The sequence below is a fragment of the Adiantum capillus-veneris genome, chromosome 18 (assembly GCF_014529385.1).
Source record: "Adiantum capillus-veneris isolate H3 chromosome 18, ASM1452938v2, whole genome shotgun sequence".
NCBI classification, from domain to species: Eukaryota; Viridiplantae; Streptophyta; class Polypodiopsida; order Polypodiales; family Pteridaceae; genus Adiantum; species Adiantum capillus-veneris.
Genome location: NC_140948.1, coordinates 64,203,053 through 64,228,988, shown reverse-complemented (window position 1 = coordinate 64,228,988; position 25,936 = coordinate 64,203,053). Strand labels below are relative to the sequence as shown.

Sequence of the window (25,936 nt, the reverse complement as noted above, 5' to 3'; positions counted from 1 at the left end):
TCAGGGTGTCAACGTTGGCGGCTGTAGTGGAAGAAGTCGAGACTTGGACGCCAACTCCAGTAGGTCGGGATGTGAGGACTAAGCGTCACTAATCAGCAGGTCAGGACTCGGATGCCATAGCTAACGCGTAAGAGCATTGAGCAGGAGAAAATGAGTCACGAATAAAAGAAGGTCAAGACGTAAGGACTAAGCATCACTGATCAGTAGGTCAGGACTCGAATATCATAGCTAAAGCCTAAGAGCATTGAGCAGGCAAAAATGAGTCATGACTAAAGTGAATTGAGAACTTACCCTGCGTCTGGAAATTGCTTCACTTGCAAGGTATTGGCGTCCCATCATGAGCATTAGCGCAAACTCCTCCTCGCATCGTCATCATCCTTGCCAAATAATCCTGAAAAGAGGAAGCTTAATAAGATGAGGCCCAAGGAAGCCATTAAGAACGCGAACTTGCTGTGGGAGGCAGAGCTCAAAACTACAAAACAACTACAAAACAAAGGCCTCAAAGCAAGCAGTCACAGATTTAACTAATCAGTAAAGAAAAGCTAGCTTTTTTATGAGATGTAGCTATAGCAGAAATAAAAAACCGCCGTTTCAGGTATACAAGACACCATCAACCAGTTTGGTAGGATTAACACTAGGTTGGTAACCTAACAGAACATAAAAGTGTCCTTTCAGGGTTTTGAAAAAAACCTCCAAAACCATAGTAGATCCACTCATTTGGTAAAATCCTTTCATGAGGATATAGTTCAAGGCCTACTACACATGGAAAAAATAAGAAACTTGTAAAATTTCTCATCTTTTGGTCACACCAAACCTCCAAAGTTGATGGACCAGTACATTTTCATCAAAACACTCATTTCTTACGTTTTGTTGCATAAAAATAAGATTAGGGATTTTTGCAGGACTTGAGATAAATTCCCTAGTGAACTTCAATGGGTTGGTGATCAGAACATATGATTGCTTCTCACTCACTATTTTTTGTTTTGCCAAAAGAAATAGGTACAAAAAAGTTGAATTTTTACCATTCTGCAAACCTATCATCAAAGTTTCTATAGCCACGCTCAACACAAATAATATATGCATGTTTTCGTAGTTCCCTATTGTCCTTTAGGTTCACAAGGAGCCATGGAGCATGTCAAAAGAATAATACATCTCTTACCAAGGGGAATCTTGGGGCCAAAGATGAAGTACTAAATACAACAAACATGAAAAAACTGGGTTCAACATTATGAGTTGTAGAATCCCATAGAAACTATTCAATATCTAGCCAAATTTGATCCTTATGACTAGATATGGTTACTACCTACAAAATGCATGTAGTTGTCACAACAAACTAACAATACTGAAAAAGCTATACTTGATATACTAGAATGTTTCGTTTTCATCTATAATTGAAAAAATCAACCATCGTTGTCTACTATGCAAAATAGGGTATTAGGTGCCCCAAAACTCAAGGAATATTAGCTTTATGTTACAATATGCGACATAGAAAATCAAAACTACATTTGGATATCATGAAAGCCACCAAAAAAATCATAGAAGAGCTAAAATTGGCTAAAAAACAGGATTTGACAATTTTTGTAATTTGGTCATAACTTACAACTTTAACATTTATTTCTCCCTAGAAGCATCAGGACATGTTGAGAACTACTAAAGATAGTTCTCTAGCAATAAAGACCTCACAAACATGAATTCTAGAGTGGTATAGTTGCAAAAAGTTGAAAAAAGCCAAAAACAGGACCCGTTTTTTCACACAGTTTAGGTTGTGAAATGTTGTGCAAGGACAAGGTTAAAGATGAAATTGATATTCCAAAAAAATGTGGAGTTTTTTTCAGCTCATGAGACAACTTTCTAGACAGATAGCACCTCAAAATCCATTTTGAAACTCTTGACATAGTTCAAGGAAAATGGTCACTTAACAGGACATAAAAGTGTCCCAGGACATAAAAGTTTCCCATTACCAACCTAGTGTTAATGACATAATGCTAAAGACATTGAAGCTTCTGCCACTACAGAAGCTTGCATCATAGTGTATAGATAAAAATCTCAAGCATAGAAACAATATACAATATATAGATCAACATGAATTGAAGAAAGAGTTTGTGGAAAAGCCTTGCTAACTTGAAACAAATTTGGAATCCAGCACTGGTTGGGAGTGGTGAGTGTAGATTTAAATCCAATGTCTACCAAGTGAGGGGGGATACTAGGAAGCTAGAGAAGTTAGAACAGCAATGGTGAAAATTTTACTTAAAGAAATCTGACAACCTTCACTGAGGACAGATCTGAACATTGTTTTCAAACCTTCATTGAGGACATATCTGAACATTGTTTTCAAACAAGACGATTGCACAGGCTAGCTACATTGTCAAATATAAACAAAAATGACAATAGAATCATTATACCAGACATAAATGAAACTATACCAGACATAAATGGAACTGTAACATCGGAATAATGCCAAAGAAGCCATGACAACACAGCATTGCACATAATAAAATAGAATAAAGAACGATAGAATGAGATCTTAAAGGCACTCACCTTGAAGGCAATCACAGTTTTCAGTCTCTTGCGAACAACTTCAAGGACATAATCAATGAGCTCCGCACCTTCGGTGTACCTGGATTGAAGCCACCCCTGCGGGATGGGGTGTCTTTACCGAAGATGCCTTTAACTTGTTAGTCTCTGATGATTTCTTCATGTTACGCACCTCTATTAAAGCCAGTCAAGTAGAAGATGCCTTTAACTTTTTAGTCTCTGATGATTTCTTCATGTTACGGGCCTCCGTTAAATCTTGCCAAGTAGTAGCTCCCATGGTAGGTTGAGGCTTAACGCCAGTGACCCTTGGCCAGTTGTTGCCAGCTCCGGATTGCTAGCCAAAGACAAAGTTATCAGGGTAGAAGATCTGCCCATAGGGGCTTGTTCAAACACTGTCCATAGTACCTGTTGTCTCCAGATCCATGAGCACGGCCGAGGCACATAGCACCCGTAGCTTGCCTCGTTGTAGTACACATTCACTCTCTCCAGCCGTACGTCAGTGTCACCGCTGTATGACCCTGTGGGATCAATGCCATGCTCTCTGCATGCCACCTCCCAGAACTTGGTGCCGATTTGGTTGCCACATTGTCCCTGCACGTGCAAGATCTCATGCATCTTGGCGAGGCTGAGAGGAGAGCAAGAGAGTAGTACATAAGAAGCTTCACGATACCAAGTTCACCTCTAAAACACACAAAGATTTGCATCAAATCTTGGCAGGACCAAACATTCATTATTTGTACCTAGCACCTCCTCCCGAGGCCTGGACAAAGTTTTAGAAGACAAATCCTTTTCTCGCTCTTCATCCTCTCTACTAATATGAGTAGCTGCTACATGCTCCTTTTGCAAATGATCATGCACATGTTTCTCCCCAGCTATGGTGACCTAGAGCTCTCCTGCTGTAGAGGTTAGCTTGGATCTGAAAACTGACCGATTTCTCGCTGAGCCGCTCTATTAAAAGGGATGTGTGCAAGTAGGGGGTCTGTCACGTGTAGGGCAGGTCAGCTGTCACCCTTTTGGCACATGAAAGGCTGGTTGGTGCCTTTCTTCAATCGATGTAAAGCACGAGAGAGAGACCACCAAAAACTGATGAAAAAGACTTCCTGATTTTCCATATGCCTGCTTTTCTTTCCCATTCATGTGTGTCTGATCCTCTGACCCACCAGAATAGCTGCCATTATTAGACATGCATTCAAGCTCTCCGGCCCCTCCGTTGGAGCTTGCATTATCTTCCTCATCATCAACAGATTTGAACCTCCCATTCAAATAACCTGCTCTAGTATCTGCCGCAATGGACTCAAGAGCATGGAAAGTGCCGGAAATTGGATTGTAAGCATTGGCACTGGTACCCCCGCTGGCAACTTGCCGAGCTGAAGACTTTTGATCCCTTGCATCTTGCCTCTCATTGGACTTTTGCTTTGAAGAAGACATCAGTAAATGCCAAAGACAGATGTCAATGCATGCCTCTAACACAATCATTGTTAAAATAAAAAGAGTTTCCACTAGTAGAACACCAGACATGTTGAATCATGTCTTGGCACCCTTCAACTAAAATCCACACAGGCCGAATGGTGAGGTTTTGAATGATATAGCAGGCTTTTTCCTAACAGTAAACAAAACCACACACTCTGCCTCACCTCTTCATATGTGCAGAACCACACGCACAGAATCTTGAGTGCATAAGGGAAATTCTTTCACAAAGAGCACAATGAAGGTCTGATGATGCAACAGAAGAATGTTTTCTCTCTTGATGCCATACATGAGAGCGAGTTGAGACTAGATCAATGGCCATCAATGCTGTCATGCAAGATCTACTACGAGCAGAAGATTTGGCGCAGAAATTGCAAAACACCAACCCTACCTTTTCACAAAACCCTAAAAAACTATATCATTTGAAGCGCTTGAAGCTCAAAAAATATAAGAAATAACGCATGATTGGTGAAGAAGCTGCCACAGAAGCGTAACTATGAGAAGTTAACATAGTGTAGGATGCTTAACTTATCTTAGGACCGTTTGTGTTTCCAAGAGCCCTCACAAATGGTAAAGCTCGTGTGTTGCGTTAGGGCAATAGGGTTGTCTGTCGTGTGCCTGTGTAGGTGGAGGGGAGGGAGCGGGGAGACAAGTGTGTTGCAGTGCTCAATTTTTTTTTCCCCAATAAATTAACAAAATTTGAAGGTTTTAACACCAAATTACAATAATTTTTAAAAATTTTGTAGGTTTTCTCACCTTCAAATTTAGGATTTAGACATAAATTTCAAAATTTGTAGGTGGGATTACACTAAACCTAGGTTTTTTTCGAGCACTGTACAGTTGAAATGTGGGCGTGCGTGTGACAACCTGGGGGCAAGAGTGGATCCAAACTGCAGATCCCTACATGTGGGCTTCACATGCAGGGTGGGTTGAGGAATACTCTCATCACCCGCCAGCTATTCCAGAAGCTTTCGTGGCGGATACCTCCACGTAGCTCTCATCATCGCTCTCCTTGCAGCAAAGCAAGAAATTAATCGATTCTAAGGCACGGTGAGAAGCTCTAAACACCATAGCCATCATCTCTCTCTCTCTCTCTCTCTCTCTCTCTCTCTCTGTGAGTATTCACCCTCTCGGTGATTGTTTTTTTTGCATACGAGTGCATGTATGGATAAACCGAGTACATACGAAGTTGCCCCATGATTATCTCATCATGTTTAACATGTTGGTAAAGCCAAAGTGTGTCGACTCTAGAAGGTGGCATGGGCAGATATGTGCAGACTAGCAGAAGCTTGGCAAAAGGTCGGAGCAGCTAGGAAGATCATGGGCTAACAAGCAGTAGCAGGAATGTATACCTGATGTGGTATATAGGCCAACGAAGGCTCCATGAAGGGCTAACTGGGGAAGCAAATGAAGGAGATGTAAAGTGCAGTTTTTTGGCCCAGTAATGTAGAGCTTGAAGTGCTGAAGGAACAGGTCCAAACGGCTCATGAAACTGAGCTACGGAGCCCAAGTTATTGAAGGTTGAAGGTTCAGGGTGTTGCAAATTTTTTTCGGACACGACAACTATGGAAAAGTGGCCCGGGTAGGTGTCAAAGGTTATATGTGTAGTGCTCGAGCTATGGAGCATACCTGTCTTCTCGGATTGCAAATCGGAGCTCGGGCTAGCAAGGTATAGTCAATTGAAGTTTTTATGGGGGCCAGTTCTGAGCCCACTTGCCCGCATTGGGGAATGCATCATCTGGTGTTTTCATGAGCTCGCCAGGTGTTTGGTACATAGTATGTAGCATGTGATGCTAACAGGAAGTGACTGCACGTCAAACGGAGTCCGGAGCGGGGAGATACTGGAGTCGAAAGATGAGGTGCAGTTATCTGGATTGGGTTGCAGATGATTTGATCAGCTGTTTGCGTCTTTGATTCGGGGGATTAGAGAACTAAAAAAACCAATGAAATCGAATGGATTTGTAGTCGACAACATGGAGTCATGCCCTGGCTTTGCAGTCTGGCAACCCGACACGGTAGCCATAAATGGCAGGCCTTGCAAACTGGAGGAAAGAAGGTTTTGGTTAAAAAAATGGATTTCATTGTTTTTCAAAAAGCCTTAAAAGGCTGGAGTAAAATGGTGCTGCTACATGGCCCTACGGAAAAAACCCACATATGGGCGCCGGCTATCAAGGTCTGGGGTATATGGGATGGCCCGTGGCCATTCAAAGGGCATCAAGAAGGGGAGGAACTCTTGTGTGGTGTGAGCTATGGTGGACCCCCGAGGAGGAGCTGCTCTGGCAGTTTGCGGTGGCGCGGGGCGGCCCGTGGGCGCACCTGTGGTGGTTTTGGGCAATGTGATGGCATTGGGTGGCACGCGCTGCTGTTTCGCCAGGTGATGATGTGGCAGGCCACCCAATTGGGGGCCCATGCCCGCGGCCTTACAAGGCCCCGATTTTTGAAATTAGAGGGAGAGAGGAATAGCGACCTCGCTATTGCCTCCCCCTCCCCGGTGCATGATAAGGGTTGTGTCCCACAGCAGAGAGAGAAGAAGGGTGGCAAGTGTAAAACCAGGAGGAATCCCACCAAAAGGTAGCAAGGGAGAACTTGAAAGCTTCAAGGTGCAAAAATGGGAGCCCACCACAAATGTGTCAAGAAAGAAAGGAATAGAGCTCAAAGGTGAGCCGAGCAACCAAATTGAGTAAGTATGCACCATGCAGATGCCAAACACCAAGAAAATTCCAAGTGGTAGCCATGCAATGAGAATTTCTAAAGGGAGCTCCAGTTAAGTTGTACGAGCTAGATGGCTCATGTTTTTTTCATTTTTTAGCCTTAGCCAAGCCTTATAAAAGGGCAAAGGAGTGGTTTTTCAAGGGCTTTTTGGCCAAAGGGAGTGATTGAAGAATTTCAAGCCTCTGTATTGCAAAGATTTCCATAGGAGTTGCATACTCTACTATACTACCCCCATATGCAGTAATACCAAATATTTGCCCCTACTTCTTGTGTTGCTTCTCCCCATCCCCCCTCCTTTTCTATTGCTCTTTGTGTACTTGCTGGTGTTTGTAAAGGGTTTGCATGCAGCTTGAAGGGTGTCACTAAGAGGGTAGAATTGGGGTGTTTTGTGAGTTGGAAAGGGTGAGTTGAGCAGTGTGGGAGTGTTTATGCTGAAGGGCGTTTCTTGCAAGGTGTGAGGCGGTAGTTCGGTATGCTATAGTGGGATTGTTAGTGCAAATTAGCCAATTTGAAAGTGTTATTTGAGAGGTTAGGGGTGTTGTGGAATCCCTGGGCTATAGAGAGGCAAACATTTTGTGTGCTAGGTGTGTTTCCTATTCCCCCTCTCCAACGTTGATTTATGCACATGATGCGTTTATGATAACGTGCGTGCATAAAAAGCGCTTTTTGTTTCATGTCATAGAGGCGGTAGGAGCCCTATTTTGGTCATAAATCACAAACCGTTATGAATTAGTCCGAACCCTTTAAACCAGAGAATAAAAACACATCATTTAGAATATTTTCTCTCTTTGGTTTCATGTGAAAAACACATATGAGATGAGAGATATGGTCAAAAAACAGCTTGCTGCCCAGTGCACAACCAAATTTTTTGACTGTAGGCTCCTTGGAGAACCACTATATAGATTCACCAGATAGGCAAACCCACTCAACCAATTGAAAATTTTGATGAAACTTGATGATAAATGAATTTAGGTCTCCATTATCACTTCGGAAATGCGAGTTATTAATCGTTCTATAACCGATTTTACCTACACGCAATAGGGGTGCCCGGGGGGGGGGGTATCATATGACGTCGTGAGTTAATCGAGATTTTTTTACATGTTTTATGGTTTGTTTTGGTGAGTTGATTTCAATAATTAGATGTCCATAAACTTATGTGAGAGTATATGGTTAAACATCCCGAACCGCATAGGCAGATATGGTTAAAACGGCTTTCTTTTGGGGTTACCGTTTATTGTGTGAGTACCATATGGGCGAAGTGATGTGATAGAGTGATAGTCTATATTATGGATCTGAGCTTGATGCATTGGTTTGAGGTCAAATACTTTCATTTGCATGTTTTGCATGCTCCCAAAATGTCAAAAAATTGTTTTTTGCATATGTGTGAAGTTATGGTTTATGGTTGACCTAAAGGTCGGAGCTGTTTTGCATCATGTTTATGGTGTTAGAATGTTATCATATAATGTATGGAAACTTCCTGATTGATGTGGATGCCTCATATGCATGGCTATGACTGCTTTCCACCTTTCTAGGTCAAAACTAGTTCTATGTGCTAGAGAGGTGAAGTGCAGATGTGATGCATCAACTTTGCATGGTTGGATGTTGTCAAAATTGAATTTTTATATCATGATTAGTTTCTGATCGGACTCTTTTTATGCATGAAAGAATCACGTCTTAAGGATCACATGTGTGTGGACTCCAATTGATTGCAAGGGATGTGTCAAACTCCAAGTGTGAGAGTTGATTCATTGTGATTATGATTTATGATTAAGGGATGAGATTCCCTCACGGATTATGGTTGAAATTTTATGGTGCAAGCTGGTATGGCTTATGGTTTTTTTTTCTGATTTGGTTATGCTGCCGAAATTTTTGCAGCCATGTTATGTTCTAAAGTGGTTATGCAGGATTGGTTGTGTCTCACCCAAGTAGGGTGGAGGGCTCACCCGTGTGATGTGTTTGGATTATGGTTTATGGATTTGAATTGGATCATGAAGTGATCAAGATGGTTTATGGTAGACTTGGAAGGGTACAGACCCTGTACAATCTAGCTGCTTGGAAAAGATTGTTTGTGCATATGAAAATTGCTATTGTGATTGGACTCATGTGTTATGTTTCTCATGGCAACGTCGCTACAAGACTAGGATCACCTACATTGCTTAGCCTTAGACTAAAGGGTCGTTGATGTGGGGCTTTGCTGGATTGGGGGTGTTCCCTAGGTCTTCTTCTTTTTTGTTAAGCTCATCTACATGATTAGTGCATCGGGGGTTGAATGACCTACAGAGCTAACGCATCGGAGATTTTGCCTTGGCTTTGCTTAAACACCCGATGTTGGGCATCGAAGAGGCATGGCACCTAAACTGATATAGTTGGTGTTGATACCCTACCACCTACTGGTACGTGGGATCCTTTGAGGGAGGCAAAGCGGCCTCAGCTTATGTCTGGCTCAGATAGGTTGGAAGTGTTCTAGCTCGCTCCCGGTGAAGTGAAATTATCTCTGTCCGTAGTAGAGCGAAAGTGGATGGGTGGACCGGTCGATCCCTACACAGGGTCCTATGCTCTACTAGTTATTTTGTCATAAACTTTTTGATGTTATGGTATACCCATATTTTGTCATTGCATTAATACATGGTTGCCTGTTTCATGTAGACAGGGGCACTCTATTTCACCCTCCACTATATTCTCCATCTCTCTTCCCGCAACGCGGTGTACACATATATTCACCCTCCACAATGTTATATTTTTCTTGAGTACGCTTTCATTCATACCGCCCATCCAGGGGAAGCACTAGTCGCTAGGTACCTCTGGATGCAGTCTGGCTCATGGCCTAAACTCCATGCTTGGTTGGGCGCTGAGAAATCATCCCCTATGCAAAAGCTTCCGCAACTCTGATGTATATTGAAAATTGTATAAAGATGTAAATTGTATATTTTGTGCATAAACCGCCGAGGAGGGGTACCTCTCACCTAGTATCAAAGCCAATGCTTAAGGTTATGGGAATAGCCTAAAGCCTGATACTAGTCGGATTAGTTATGCAATGTGCACGCATTCATGCATGCTGTTTGAGAAAGGATATTGTATTCATGATGCATCTATAAGTGACATTGGTTGGTGGTACTTGCTAACTTGTCTTCTTGAGTGGAAGTGTTTGGTTTGAGCTATGGTGAAGTGGTTGAAGAGTTCAACAATGGGGTTGTAATTTCTTTGAATGTTTGTTTTGTAGTAACAAATGACTCCCAAAGTGATGTCTGAATGCTTTAGCCATGGGAATGAGGTTTTGGCCATAGTGTTCAAAAATATGGTGACATGATTGTCCAGGGAGGAATGAGAACTCTTTTACTTAGAAATCGGGACCAAAGTCTTTGGAATGCCAGGAAGCACAACTTGTTGAAAGCATGTTAACTGTAGTTACCTTACCCGTCACCAAGAACCCTTCCATCAATTCTTCATCTGTATTGACGATAGTCCAACGGATTAGTTTTCCAATCTCAGTTACTTCCCATGTTTTACTACTTGGCAATGACATCCATCAGCTTTCCACTGGCTTAGTTTTTGTGACTATGCCTTTTTAGGCATAGTTTGAAAACTATGCATGTTACTTGCCGGTTACCTCTCTCTCTCTCTCTCTCTCACCTATCTGCACCTCACTCTTTTTCTCACTACATGATACTCCCTATCCTTTTCAGTTGCTATGTCCGCCTTGCGTTAGATATTTTGAGGCTTATAGGTAACTAAGCCTCGCGTGAGCACATCATAAGTCTAATAAAAAGAAAACACTTGCTAGTCATCAAAGGGATTGATTGTATTGAACCCAAGCTCGTGTAACATGATTATGGATAGGGATTCAAGATAGAGACAAATTAATTCTCTAAACCAACAGCTTTAAGTATATAATCAAGAGCAGTAGCAATAGATTTAGGAGAGAAGCCCTGTCAACAGAAAGGACACAAAAGATGCAGTTATTGCCAAGACAAAAGTGTAGGAATGACATCATGGCATCTTTCTCAAGACTTGTGTACACGCACACACACTTTTCTCTCATGAGCTCTCTCTTTGTGTCGTTTTAAAAAAAAGGAAAAACTTTATTCACATATGATATCATACTTTTTTGAATGCTGCATACTTCTCTATCTGCATCTTAGCTTATTGTTATGTATACAAGAATATTTTTTTTCTTAGAATGTATGGCAAGCCTCAAACGATAGATTATACTTGTGCTCTTGTCTTCGTCACAAGCATTGTACGTGCACTTGCTTGATCTCTATGTTGGCACAACCATATACCATGAGAGAGCATCCAAACTTTGATGACTTTTTGTGGGTTGGCATGTCATATGGCCCTTCAAGTGTATACTTTCAATGACAATTAGCTTTCAATGCCATCAAGAATCTTGGAGGTAACAAGATGGAAGTCTTTTGAACCCAATTCAACACCACCATAGATGAAAAGGAGTTCATAGAGTCTCTCTCTCTCTCTCTCTCTCTCTCTCTCTCTCTCTCTCTCTCTCTCTCTCTCTTCTCTTCAATGCATCATCCCGACATTGAAGGCAAATCTTGGAACAAGAAAAAAGAGGAGAAGATGGCAGTACCGGTGGCAAGGGTTGCCTCATCGGGAGTTGCACATCTGCTCCAAAAAACGACAGCAGTAGGTAGACTCAAGAAGCTCCACATGACCTCCAAAAAGTAAAAAATACTTCTTGAAGCAATCTCGCGCCGAGGCGAGCTGCTTTAGAACGTTTTTTCACAAATTTTGAAACACTTGCAGATGCCAGAGAGAGAGAGAGAGAGAGAGAGAGAGAGAGAGAGAGAGAGAGAGAGAGAGAGAGAGAGAGAGAGAGAGAGAGAGAGAGAGAGAGAGAGAGAGAGGATCAGAGACAATGAGAATAATTGGCCTCCAAAAAAACATAAAAAAATGCCTTGAAGCAATCTGCATCGATGTGGACTATTTCACGACATGTTTTTTAATATTTTACACCTCCTGACGTGAGAGAGAGAGAGAGAGAGAGAGAGAGAGAGAGAGAGAGAGAGAGAGAGAGAGAGAGAGAGAGAGAGAGAGAGAGAGAGAGAGTATTAACTGAGTCGTCAGTTAATAGAAGCTGCTAAAGGCCAAGCCTTACAAATGCACATCGAAGATCAACATGAAGAAGCAGTAAAGATTGGAGCTACACATTTTTCACATTTCCCCAAAATGGTCATGTATTGTGAATTCCTGATTTATTTCAAGCCATTGTAATATTTTTAATGTGTTAGGGCTCAATGGGAGCTCCAAGCTGTAAAGAACATGTCAATTACTATGCCTAGGTTGCAGATTCAGTAAGTGATGAAGCCCTAAAGGTTTTGGACGCCCAAACATTGCATATTTTAGACCTTGGCTAAGGTATAAAAGCCAACTTTGTAAAGTTTTGATTAAGTTTTGGGTAAAATAACACATTGTGAGATAACAGCACTCACTTCTCTCCTTCTCGCGCTTCCTACTTCCTTTCTAATTGTCACATTGCAGTGTCTTCTGTTGCATTGCAACCGTAGGTAAGAGCTCTACACATTGACGTAAACATTTTAGGGTAATCTATAGCCTTTGGCGTCGTCGACCTGCGGCCTAATATCATTATAAGTAGGAATTTAAGTTGAAAGACATAAAACAAGCATAGGTGGCATATTGGGGCATCATCTCTAACCATTTAGATGCATTCTGGGTCGAAAACGACTAGGTCAAAAACTCATTGGCTGTTAATAATCGCGATTTTTGCACTTGACCTAAAGTGAGATTTCAGACCATAAGTATGTGTGTTTAGGTCTTATAAACATGTCCTAGAAGTTTCATAATGTTTGGATGTCATTTGATGCTCTAACAGTTATGATTTGTTTGCTGATTAGCGACTAGCTTTTGGTGATTTTTGTCATTTGAGTGTAGCCTGAGTTAGATCAAGTTGTCTGTTGTTTTCCAAGAGATTCACAATCTCTTGTAGCCTCTATACACTAGTTGAGTCAACTTCGTCCCATGGATTGACGATTATGTTAGTGGTTCTCGCTATGTCTACAATAAGATAGGAGTGAGGTTAGACACCCATCCCACATTTGGTGCCGTTGTCGGGGACGAATAGACCTAAACTAGGAAAACAAGAGTGTCTTGTGTAGTTGTCCACTAACCTCCTCTAGGTTCACCTAGAGTTAAACTTTCTCTTTAAAACCGCATAGCATAAGAGTGTCGTCTTTTGGTGTGTAGAAGTAACTTGGAAGTAAGTTGTACTTGCTAAGTACCTTGTAGGATTGTAGGATTAAATTAAGATTTTGAGAATGATTGATGGGCAAGACAAGTCTTAAGATCAAGGCTCACAAAATCTTAAAAAACAAGGAAACAAGTGTTTGTGGACACTTTCCACAACCCCAACACAGTAGAACCTAGGAGTAGGGTAAGTAGAATCTGAGGTGGGATCTCAAAGCGTTTCTCACTCCAAAAGAATCATCTGTGAGTTGTTTATGTGAAGTTACATAATTTCAGGTCTATTGCTTGAAACAGCACCAAAAGACTGTCAACCACTGAACCAGCTGGAGATTATGCTCTAAAAGTTGTATGAACTAGTGGGTAGGCTTAAAGATGCATTTGAGGTAAATTTTCAAGAGTTTGCAAAAGCTCAGATTATCTACATTTTCTTAAGAATTTAGGCCAAATTAAGTTTTGACTTGACTCAAAGGCTTAAAATAGATCATAAAAAGACTATCCACTGAAAAAGTTGAAAAAAGTGTTCATTTTGGACCAGAAGTAAATAATTGCGATTATTTGATTTCAACTCAAAACTTACCAAGGCTGATACCAGAGTCTCTATGCATGATTACAAACATCTTTTGTAAAGGCTCATAGAGTTTAGATCGCAAAACAGACAAAAACTGAAATCCATAGAAATTGTGTCTGACTTGATAAATCTTGTTCAAATTCTGTAAAACTTGACTCAGAGGCTTAAAACATGTCACAAAAGGATTGACCAGTGAAAAAAGTACAAAAAATATTCATTTTAGGTCAAAAGTAGATAATCATGATTATTTACTTTAAGCTAAAAAATGATCAAGGTTGATACCAAAGACGCTATGCATGATTACAAACATCTTTTGTGAAGGCTCATAGAGTTTGGATCACAAAACAAACCAGAACCTTGATGAAAATTGATATCCATATTGATTGTCGAGAAATTTTGTCTGACTTGATAAATCTTGCTTAAATTTACTTGACTGAGAGGCTAAGATTGAAATGTTAAACATGTGTATATGCTCAAATGACCAAATATAGGTAAAACTTTACCAGAAGTAAATGGTCACGATTATTTACTTTTGTCCTATTTTTTAACTTTTTTGACCAACTAATCATACCACAAGTTTTATCATGTTGTATTGAGCACATATATGAAATTTTGTAAGATTTGGATCATTATAGTGAAAATTATGGCCAGATTTATAAAGTCAATCTACGAACCGAAAACTGTTGACAAATTGAACAAAATTTATCCAAATTTGGTGAAACTTGGCTAGGGAGCTTAAGTTGAGTTTCTTAACCACTTTGTATCAACATTTTAGCAAAAAGATGCCAAAAAATCCCATAAGTAAATACTCGCGATTATTCACATTTGCCTTAGGATTGACAATTTTACACAACTGAGTATATGACAAGTTCAAGCATATTGTTATGAGCGTGTATAGAGATAGAAGAGAGCAAGAGGAGATGCTCACAATGTACAAGAACTTGTACTTGATGATAAGCTTAATATTGATATAAGACTTAATACTTTATTAAGAGAGCTAGATACAAGCCTTGGATTACATGACTTGAGTACAAGACAAGGCTTGATTGCAAGGACAAGACTTGAACATAAGAACTAGAAGAGGGATTTCCTCATAGGAGGCTCACAACTGGTGTTGACAAGACTGAGGGGCTTGTGGCCCAAGAACCTTATATATACTAGTTCTTGAGGAGGTTACTTGAGGAGGTTAGGACTTTCTAGGTTCTTCTTGAGGAGGTTAGAATCTTCTAGAACCCTCTTGATACTTCTAGTTCTTCTAGAACCTTTTGGATCCTTCTTCAACTTTCTAGAGCTTTCCAAAAACTTCTAGATTCTTCCAGAATCTTCTCGAAGCTTCTAAAAACTTCTTGATCCTTCTAGCTCTTCTAGATCCTTCTTCAACTTTCTATAGCTTTCCCAAAACTTCTAGATTCTTTCGAAATCTTCTCCATGCTTCTAGAAACTTCTAGAATCTCCTTGATACTTTTACAACCTTCTAGAATCTTCTAGATTCTTCTAGAGCCTTCTAGTGATGATGTAGGTAATGACACAGGCGATGATGCAGGTAGCTACTGACTCTCAAGCATCCATGACATTACCCCCTCCTCTAGTGATAATGTCAGGACAATGGTAGGACCAGTCCGGGCCAAGGGCCAGGGCCAAGGGCCAGGGCCAAGGGCCAGGGCCAAGGGCCAGGACGGACATGCAGTCAAGGGGGTCCCTATATTTAGAAGGCCAAGGGCCTATATAGGGCATGGCTGGGTGGTGATGAGCATGTTCAGTTCCCTAGTCCTTTCACTGGTATCAAAGCTCAGGGAGGGAGCAACCATGGAGGAGGGGAAGAAGCATGGCATTCTCTCCCGTTCTCTCTCTCTCTCTCTCTCTCTCTCTCTCTCTCTCTCTCTCTCTCTCTCTCTCTCTCTCTCTCTCTCTCTCTCGTGAAGCATGCAATGAAGAAGCCAAGACGGATGAGGAGTGTCGCAGCCAAGACGGATGAGGAGTTTTGCATGCTTCGAATGGCGGATGTATATGTCTCCCAATCCCGATCTCTTCTTCAAGCCGTAGCCATGATGGGCTGCTTGAGGCCGAGGGGATGCGACAAGCTGCCGCGGGATCGGTTGCTAGCGAGAAAAGGGGACGCAGGTCGACCTGTTTAAACCCGCCAAAAGGGAGCTTGTCGGATGCGCTCCAGGCCCCTGAGGAGATCACGTCTCATCAGCCAGGCCAAATTCGGCATGAGGCGTCCTTGATAAGCCTCTGTTGCTCGACGCAACAGAGCCGCCATCGCTCACAATAGAGTAAGAAGTTTTTTTTTTAAATTTTTTTAAAAGAAAAAAACAACCTTATGTTATCCAAGCGGCCCACCCCACCAAGAGCTGCCTGCCGGGCCACCCTGGATGCACATGAGGATTGAAGGCACGACCAAAGGCTAAAGGATTGAAGGGGCGGAGGCGCCATGCACGGATGCCTTGCCCGGTTTGCCAGGATTTCTTGAAGGGAGGCAAAGGTGGCTTTTCCAAAGTATGCATGTCCTGTCATGTATGCTCATGCTCGAGCCTCGGCAAAGCGGCTATGGCAATAGAGAGGAAGCAAAGTGCTCCCGCAAATCATTAGAAAGATATTTCCAAGGATTGATGAAGACAGACAAGATGTTTGGCATGCTCGATTAAGAGCAAGAACCTTCCCGTACTGTGCTGCCTTCACAGATTTTTGACATAATTCCAGGTAAATCTGTCTACATTTTGGCATTACTTTTTGAATTAGTTATGCAATAAATTGTTTTTAATTATGGTTCGCTAACATGAAACAAGCACGGCTTGATTGTCTTTTACAAGCACGGCTTGTATTGACTCCTCAAGTGATACAAGGTAGTTGAGTTATCTCCACACCCAGTACGGTATGCGCATAGTATGGTGCTCTTGGCATTCATTGTTGAAATCACCTCAATGCTTACATTGTGAAATCAACTCAAGCATGGCTTGGTACCTGCTGCATTGATCTGCTGCACGGATCATCAACAGTTCATTTTTTTTTGGTGCCAATGGACTCTCAAGGCAATCGACACACCATGTGGTTTGACTTGATGAACGGGTACATAGGAGTCGGCATGGCCAACTTCTTGTCACTACTTTCAGAAACCGGCAAAGATGCTAGCCACACAACACTAACCAATTTCCATTGACAAGGTCAATTTTTGTTTACTAGGATATCTGTACGTCGAGAGCAGCATCTGTTGGCTAACTAATCCTTCCTTATGTGAAGCAAGGCTTCCATTTCTACATTTTGCATTGAGCCTTCCCACTTTTGGCATATGCTATGAGCATAGAAACTTGGAAAGGATTTGACAATATGCTTACCAGTTGTCTCATTATGTACAAGACATACGTATATGATACAAAGGGGGTCTGTGTATATACAATAACTCTCTTGCAACAATATTTCGCAAAGCAGAAATGGCTAAGAGCGGGGTTGGAATGAGTTTTTTTCCTTCCAAATCTCTGCACCACATGTCACCGCAATGACAAGGTTAGTCAATTCCAAGTTATGTTTGTTTTTGTGAATATTTTACTTTTCATTCTGGCAAAGACCTCTCTACTGTGCCAAGCAAAGTGCTTGGGCAGCCTCCATACGAAGAAACTATATAAAGCAAAGTGCTTTGCGTCTCTTCATGTGTAGCATGGCTTCTCTATGTGCCATAGTAGTATCGCTTGACTTCGGATCAATGATAATGGCACACATATTTGGCACTCTGTGGATATAAGCTCATAGTTTAAGCAACAACGCACTGTGATGTATCCATGCCAGTGTCATCGTGCAAGGCACGTATACCAAGGGCTCACATGGTTGAGACTGTCATTGAAACTAGGTGGCATAAATTCACCGCTTCCGAAATTACGCTTCCGCTATCACACCAGACACTTTGTAACGAACAAACTAAGTTCTCGATTGTTTACATTTTTGGTTGCTTTCAACGCGCAATACAACTAAATGGAACCTAAATCTAGAACTTATTTCACAGGTAGCGTGCCATATTATGTCATTTTTGTAAAGTCACAACCCCATACATGGTAAGTGCGTCAAGTTGTGGCTTGTGTTTTCTGTTTCCTCTCTCACTGAGAGCGTTATACAGGCAGCTTGTGGCATACTTATAGGATAAGTTGCAAGTCAGGCATAAAAGGCATCAGGACACACACTCTAGAAATTTAAGGAAAGTTCCTCAGCCCAGCATGCTCTTCTTATCTCTGTTTCTTTTTTCTCTCTAAGAATAATGAAAACTTGCTAAGAAGCTTCTGATACATGTTTTGCTCGTGAGACGGAAGACATGAGCCAAGGTGCTCTAACTCTCAGCAAGTAAGTGGCCAAGATGCCACTGCAATTAGTCTTCATCGGTTTCTCGATTGAACACTAATTGGCATAAGATCTATGAGCCACACAGGCTAAGAGCCATTATCAGACCTAGGGTAAGACCCAATGCTGGTATTTGTTGGGAGATTATTCTATAGCTTGAACAAATCCATCCCCTGGATGTTCCCATTGATGTAATGGCCAAGCAAGCATGTTGCCATTCCAGATCTTTTGGGTGTTCTATACGCACTACATGTTTTTAGTGCAACGCTCGAATTGAGTTTCTGATAATCTTAAACTCACATCAGTTGATCTCTACCATGGAGTATAGATGCAACAATCAGTTGAGCCAACATGGTTGTCTATAAGAGATCGATAGTTCACTTGTGTGTGTCCCCTGCTCTCTCTATAGCACTATGGAGTATCTATGGACATACTGTTTTGGGGAAAGACCCGGCGGGTGATTGCTACATCACCCCATAGGCATTAAGGATCACCATGGAAATACAGGTTCGGATCTGTTTTTTGCTAAATGCATGCACACTAGGTGTTATGGGCCCTAGTGTTTAGCAAAGGCTAATTTGGAACGACATGCATATTCCTCAGGTTGTTGCTTATGAAGCATTTTGCACTCTACAAGCACTATCTCAATGAGATTAATTTTGAGTCTACTAATAACCAATAGAGGTCATGGCTCGGTTTGGGTGTTTGTGGATTTTTCAAGTTAACCATGATGGTTATTCCAAACATTGTTGATTTCTCAACAATGTTATACGCTATTGTGATTCCCCGTTTACCAGTCGTCTGGGAAGACTGTCTGTAAACCGTGGGGGAAACACACCTCAGTACTGTCAGTATCCAAGGGGATTGACAGATTACAAAGTGTAATCTTGGGCTAAAGGATATGCAAAGCGCGTACATTAGCACCAAGCAATCAAATTCATAAGCATTTATTGCTCTTTTTGGAGTTTACTTACTATTAGTTAACGCATGTTGCGACTAGGTAGTCTCTTCATGTATAACTCAGGTTCTCAACCTTCAACACTCATTAGGGTGGGGTTGTTTACTGATGATGAAAATTGGGACCAAGTCAAGGACCTAAAATTGGCTGATGAGTTATGTCATCAAGTTACTTTCATGGAAAGTGACACGAGGTAATCTTTTTGGTACACCTGTGTTCTGATAAACTCATTTACCATGATCATGAGCATTCTAAAGGGAGTCTACACACTATGTTTTGATAGGAACCGGTACCATCAAATGGTTCCAAATGGACAACAATGTAGAAAATCAAGATGTTACTCTTGGTTTCATTGAACCTCCTACTGAACTGGGTTCCGCTCAAATGAACCGTTGGATCCATGTGTGGGATGTTACAGTAGAAAACATTAGTGTTATTATGAAGATACCATCACTTGTGTTTTCGCGGACGAAAACGCTTCTCCAAGGGGGGAGTAATGTCAGGACAATGGTAGGACCAGTCCGGGCCAAGGGCCAGGACGGACATGCAATCAAGGGGGTCCCTATATTTAGAAGGCCAAGGGCCTATATAGGGCATGGCTGGGTGGTGATGAGCATGTTCAGTTCCCTAGTCCTTTCAGACAAGTTCCATGATGAGCAGTGGTGTTCCTTGACTGGGGCTTCCATGGATGCTGTTGATGGAACTCTTGGACTTTGAGAGATGCATGCTGAAGATTGTGTGCTGGTTCCCACGTTCGTTCACTGAAATCATAGCCTTTCCAATGCACCAAGTACTGTAACCTGCCATGCAATACTCGAGAATCTAGGACTTTCTCAACCTCATATTTGTCATGTCCTTGAATCTCAACTGGAGGAGGTGGTTGTAGGACTCTTCTTGGGATCTTAGATGTGTGACAAGGTTCTAGGACTCATTTTCATGGATGAGGGCAATCAGAGTTGATAGGTGATTGGATTGACTTGACTAATAATTTTAACGGGCCGAGCCTTTGATAATCAATCTTTTGACAGGGACGAGATGAACGCAGATCACGCCAGAGGAGCCACACTTTATCCCCTTCTTTGTATTTTGAATGCTGCATGCGATGGAGATCTGCACTCTCCTTACACTTGGATTAAGCTTCTTTAATATGAATTGTAAGTTCTTTGTGAATTGCAGATAATTGTTTTGTAAGATGAATAGCAGTTGGATTCTTGACTTGATGGTGTCTGTGGATATCCTGTTTGGGATGTTGACCGTAATTAGCAAAGAATGGAGTGTGATGGGTGGAGGCATGAAAATTGTTATTATAAAAGAAATCTTCTAGCGGTAGGAGCTCGACCCAATTATCCTGGTGGTAATTGATAGTACAACGGAGATACTATTTCAAAACTTGATTTACTCTCTCTGCTTGTCCATCACTTTGTGGGTGATTGGCTGAGGAGAGGTTGATTTGTACTCCGAGTAGCTTGAATAAGCTTTTCCAAAAGCTTGAATAAGCTTTTCCAAAAGCTAGAGATGAATTGTGGGCCTCGATCAGAAACTATCTCATCCGATAACCCGTGATAACGATAGATATGCTGTAGAAAGAGTTTGGCCGTAGCTTCACCGGTGATGGTTTTAGTGGTTGGAATGAAGTGTGCCATTTTTGTAAACCGATCCACAACTACTAAAATGGAGTCAAATCCTTGTGACAAGGGTAGATCTACAATGAAATCCATGGAGATGGATGACCATGGTTTTCTTGGAATGGGCAAGGGATGGAGTAACCCATGAGGATGATGACGAGGGGCCTTTGATCTATTGAAAGTGTCACAAGTGTCTACATACTCCTTGACAAGCTTCCACATTTGAGGCCACCAAAAGTCACAGGAGAGAAGCTCAATTGTCTTATTAACCCCAAAATGCCTTGCTAATGGAAGATCATGTCGTTGCTGAAGTACCTGTTTTAGGGCAAAACTACTCCCCTGTTCATGCTCACAAGCACGACACAGACAACATACTTATCATCCGATGACACGACTAACCCGTAGGTGCACGTAGGCAATCTCGTTAGCTTGTCAGACTGAGACCAATCTACACATACGCACTTTTATGATGCATCAATCACTAACCCTGGTAGAATGCAACCCACTCTATCCCTAAACGATCACAACACCTTTTACACTTCCAATGAACTCAGAATTGCATCAAACTTACTAGGCACCATCCTCTCACTAGGATATACTTACCTATAAGTCTAATCTCACCAGATTTGAACCCTAGTTATCTCGAATACAGTCGCGATAGACTAACATGTCATAATCCAAAAGTGGGCGAAACTTTAGTTTATGAGTATCTATGTGTAGCTAATCCCTTTCTCATTCCATAAAGCACTTGATTGTTGAAAACAGACACTGTTTGTGCTACTTACAAGCAAAACAAGCTCGAGGAAGGATCGATCGCGAATAGCTCGAAAATGTGAATGCGTGGCGTGGGCGCGTAGCTCTCGGAGAGACTACCGCGATGGTGTAGTCACGTCATGAATCCGGTGAGGGAGCAGCACGTAGCGAAGAGGATAAGACACTCTCTCTCTCTCTCTCTCAGACTCGTACGACACATGATTAATGTTCAAAAATAATTTCCTTAAAAAATGGTTCTAAGGTGACTTTTATACTTTAGTCACCTTAGCTCCAAAATGTACATGGGGTTCTCTTACTCATTATTACAAAGTGGGAACAAATCTGAGTCCTGACTAATTGATTAATCTTTACATAACCCAGGCGAATGGATCAAAATGATAAGACATCTTTGACATAAAATGGGAATTTGATATGCTTTACAAGATGGGCTCATTACAACAGTTGGACAAATGGGGCTCCAACACTCCCCCCTTCCTAATTCATGTCTACCACGACATGATCGTCTTTGTCTTCAGTGTCGTTGTCGTCCTTGTTTGTTGATTTGATGTAGAAACGCATCATATCGCATAGACTCGCTTGCCATTAATGGGCCAAAATTTTTGGACTTGTACATGAAGAAGCCTGTATAAAATGCTTCTTCGAAGGTTTGGAGATGGTAGCTTGGCAGAAACATTAGCCGTCTGAAATAGGCATACAATACTGGCTCTGTAGGTGGCCCACTTAGATCATATGACAGCTCTGAGATGCTTCTTTCGGTATTCATATACTCTGAAGTCCAGCTTTTTGAGAAGACTGTGAGACATGCCAAAAAGGTTTGAGATATTTTACATAGCATCTTGCAGGATAGGTCGGGAGAGCCTCCGAATTCTGCAATGGCACCCTGAAGGGTTTTCACCATGTAAGAACCGGATATTCTCTCTCTCTCTGCAGGCCCTGGCAATACTGGATAATTTAGCCATGTCGGATTTCTGCTTTGTAGTGCTTTATGTTGGCTGTAGGTGTATGTTCGGGGAGTTGGGCAAAAAGTTCTGTCATTCCTCAGCTCAGGCGGTGCGTTGACTAAATGTATCAAGTTATTAGGATGATCCAAGAGCCATTGACGCCTCCACTTTGGCTGGCTATCTACTATTATGTTTTGTTGTTCCCGATCCTGTAATTCGCCTTCAAACACTAGCACTTGTTCTTCTTTTGTGAGCTGCCGTTGATGTGTTAGAGTTTTGTATTTCAGCAGAGCACAGGGTAACATAGGGGCATTCTATTCCTCCCGTAGCTCTGCTGCTGTTTTGCCTGATCTGGAGAGCCCTTGTAGCATCTCCTTTTCTTGTTGCATTGCCTTGTACCATATCAGAGAATCTCGTGACTGAATCTTCGTCTATTTCTTGGTCTTTGGAGCCAGTTTGATTAGTCTTTGTATCTGGGGCCTCCTGATCATCTGATTCTTCCTCGTAGTCATCTTGACCCCCATATACTTCGGCGAGTCCAGCCAAATCTGTGGCTGCTTGCTCCAGGTGCACTCGTACCTGTCCTTGGTGTTGCCTTGCAGTTTGAAGAGTTGCGATTTGCGCAACCATTGTTCTACCATTGATTTGAAGAGCTTGAAATTCCATCTCTTTTTGAGTTGCAGACTCCTCTATTTGTTTTAACCTGATTTGCAAGTTTTCATTTTCTTCCCTGAGTGATTTGGAAACAATGCTTTCCATTTCACTGTCAGGAGCTGGTCCTTGTTGCTGTTCACTTTGTAAGTCTGAAATTTGCCTTTGTAGTTGATCCTCTGCTCTAAGCGCACTTTCGGCTATCATTAAGCGCTGCTTTCTTTCCAATTCCAGCTCCCTCTTCAGTTCAACCACTTCTTCTTGTGGGTGGAATACCGGTGTTGTTGGTAGCGACGTTTTTTGTTTCTTAGCTCACTCGATTTCTATTGCTTGTATATTTGTTACTGCCCTCAAATCTTTGACTTCAATTTGTAAGTCATCGATGATGACTTGCAAACTTTTGACTGTCTCCAACACATCTTGCTTTTCTTTTTCCAACTTATGGATGTGTTCATCTCTGTCACTGACATCTTCAAGGAATACGTTGATCGTATCTTCACAAATGGCATTGAAATCTTCAAACTTATGTAAATTGTCTTTGAGGAGATTTACCGTGCTTTTGAGCCCCAAGATCTCAGCATCTCTGATGTTGATCAATTTTAGAGTGTCATCTCTTTGCTCCTGCAGTCTCATAAATTCTTGATAGATTTTTTCTAACTTAGTTTTGTTGGACCTGTTTTGATCAGCTAGCCATTGACTGTGCAGTCTTGTTCGGTTTAGTATTGTCTCCATTGACTGCAAATCTTCATCTATAGTAGCTTCCAGCTCAATTTCTTGAGAGGAGGAAGCTTTACCTTTTGTCTGATCCACCTCCTTTTGCTTGCCTTTATCAATTTGTGATATGGTTCCAGTGTTTGGGTGACCATCTGTTCTTTCTTCTTCTTCTTCTTCACTCGGTGGTGTATGAACTCTCTCATCACGGTGCGAGCTTTCCGAATGTGAAGTAGAGTCAGCAGGTGGGGTAGATTGCCTCTCACTTGTCTCTGGCCTTGGAGATGGTGGTGGTGTTTCCTGATCTCGTGAAGTTGGCCTCAACTAATCTCTCAAAGTTTGGAGATCCTCCTCTTCTAGTAGCAACTCTGGTTCGTCCCTAGCATTTCTTTCTTGGATGTACCTCTCGAACCAGTCCAACTCAAAAGCTGGGTTGTTTTTATTCTTCGTTCTCAGTGTGTAAGTGCTACTAGAAGGTTTCCAAGTGGCGCCTACATCGCCTTGTAGAGATCTCTCTAGAGCAAATCCTTCTAACATCCTTACCATTTTTGCTATCTTCTGCAACCTGGTGTTGTTTTCCATTTCCGCTTTCCGCTTCTTTAGTCGGACATCTTCCTCTTCAGTTCTTGTTTCTTCTTCCATCTTTTCTTGTGTACTTCTTGTTACTTTGTCCAGCCTGCGTCCTTCAATGGTGTTAATAGAGGCCGGTACTTTCCTTTGTGATCTGTCTTTGATATTTTCTCTTAACACCAGCCGGTCGTTTTGATGGGGAGCAGGTGGCAGCTGATCTGCCACGCCTATGGATTGGTATATGATTCTGGTGAGGACTTCTCCTCCTGCAATGTAATTTGGCTTGTCTTGCCTTAGCTTTGTCACTTCTTCAAACAGATATGATGTGTGATCTAATAGAACTCATGGGTCATTCCCATAGCCCATGTCAGTGTGGTTGAGATGCTCCCGTGTGGTGCAGTGTATCTTGGCGGTCTTTTGCTATAGCTCAACAAAAACTGACTGTAGATCTGTGTCAGTTCTCTTACTTTCGGGTTTGCTATGAGTTCGACAGAAGGTAGTTTGGACTTTTGCAAGTAGACCGTGAGGTTTTTCATTAGGAAATTTCAGAGGTCATTTGGAGGGCCATATGAAGAGAGAGAATAATAGAGAGCGCGTCCAATGAGCACGAAGGCTACGTTACGTAGGAAAGTACGTGGAAAGACTCAAAAAATAGGAAAATAGCATAAAACTTTCACGAATCTAGGATTGTAGCATCGTAATTTCCTTCCTTTTACCGAGCTTTTAGGTGCTTGCATGTGGTCCCACTTCTGATATTCTCTTATGGTCATTAACGTATTGGAGGGTGACCATTAAGCCCGCACAAGATATTGGAATTCTAAAACACTTTCCCTCCATTAGAATGCTTTCAAAGTGAATCTCCCTCCACTAAAGCTTTTCTCTGAGAGCTATGGCGTCCACGTCTTCTCGCCCAAGAGGCTCCAGGTGTTTACTGTCTGTCACACCAACAACCAACAACTGCACTTTGCCTAGAAGGCCAAGTAGTAGCATATCCTCAATTACAATACCAGCTTCAATAAGTGCAGAGAACCAATGGGTTGGACAAAGGATAAACAAAGGTTCATGGGTCCTCATGCAACCAAGAAGACCCAAGAGGTCTAGTGGTATCAACGTTTACCGCTCAGCATGGAAGGCCAAAGTGTTGGATTTCAAAGTTGAAATCGTCAAAAGATCTGTAAAGGAAGTTCTTGTTCAGCATGTGTTTACCCATCCAGAGGTGATAGCAAACGGTGGAAATGTATCAGATATACATCAACCACGTTGCAATTGTAAGTACTCTTGACATGTGAACTTACTGATACTCTCATTATAACTTTTCTTATATATTTTGCAATGTTTCTCCCGCTTGTTATGAGCAATGTCTCCATTCTTCACAGCTCAATTACATTAGATTTTTCATTTGTACTTATTGATACTCTTAGTTTAACTCTTCTTATATATATTGCAGATGTTTATCCCTCTTCTTATGAGCAATGGGAGCCTGTGGAGTGCATAATAGGCCTCTTCCATGTTGTTCATGCCCACATTGGTTCTCTATAGTATTCAGGGAGGAGCAGCAAAAGAGTGGCTGCTGAGGGAATATTTTTTTATGACCACTTTTACCAACTCAGCTCAGGGAATAAGAATGGCATGTTGGTGAAAGTGCCTCTACCAACCGATTGGAACACTGTGGACTGGCCAGTTCCCGAGGAAACAATGGTGGAGGCAATGCGAAGTAAGCTCTACAAGGATATACAAAGGTCTCTACGTAGCTCTATTCCCACCAAACTGGTTAGAATTGCAAACTTCTGTCCTGTTGCACTCTTCATAGAGCTGTTTCATAGCTACAACATCCGAGTTACGAAAACTATGTTCATGTGCAAGTCATTTCAGCAGTCAT

General features: G+C 41.8%; 1 protein-coding gene and 1 pseudogene across 1 annotated transcript; both read right to left on the bottom strand.

Annotated features, from left to right (window-relative positions):
• Positions 1–344: 344 nt before the first annotated feature.
• LOC147435775 (tubulin beta-2 chain-like) lies at positions 345–3,150 on the bottom strand (annotated as a pseudogene).
• A 235-nt stretch (positions 3,151–3,385) lies between these two features.
• LOC147435774 (uncharacterized) lies at positions 3,386–4,053 on the bottom strand. Its single transcript, XM_086487783.1, has 2 exons — positions 3,696–4,053; positions 3,386–3,483 (listed from the first exon to the last, which is right to left on the bottom strand). The coding sequence occupies exons 1-2, from the start codon at positions 4,051–4,053 to the stop codon at positions 3,386–3,388; spliced, it is 456 nt and encodes a 151-aa protein (XP_086343909.1).
• Positions 4,054–25,936: the final 21,883 nt, after the last annotated feature.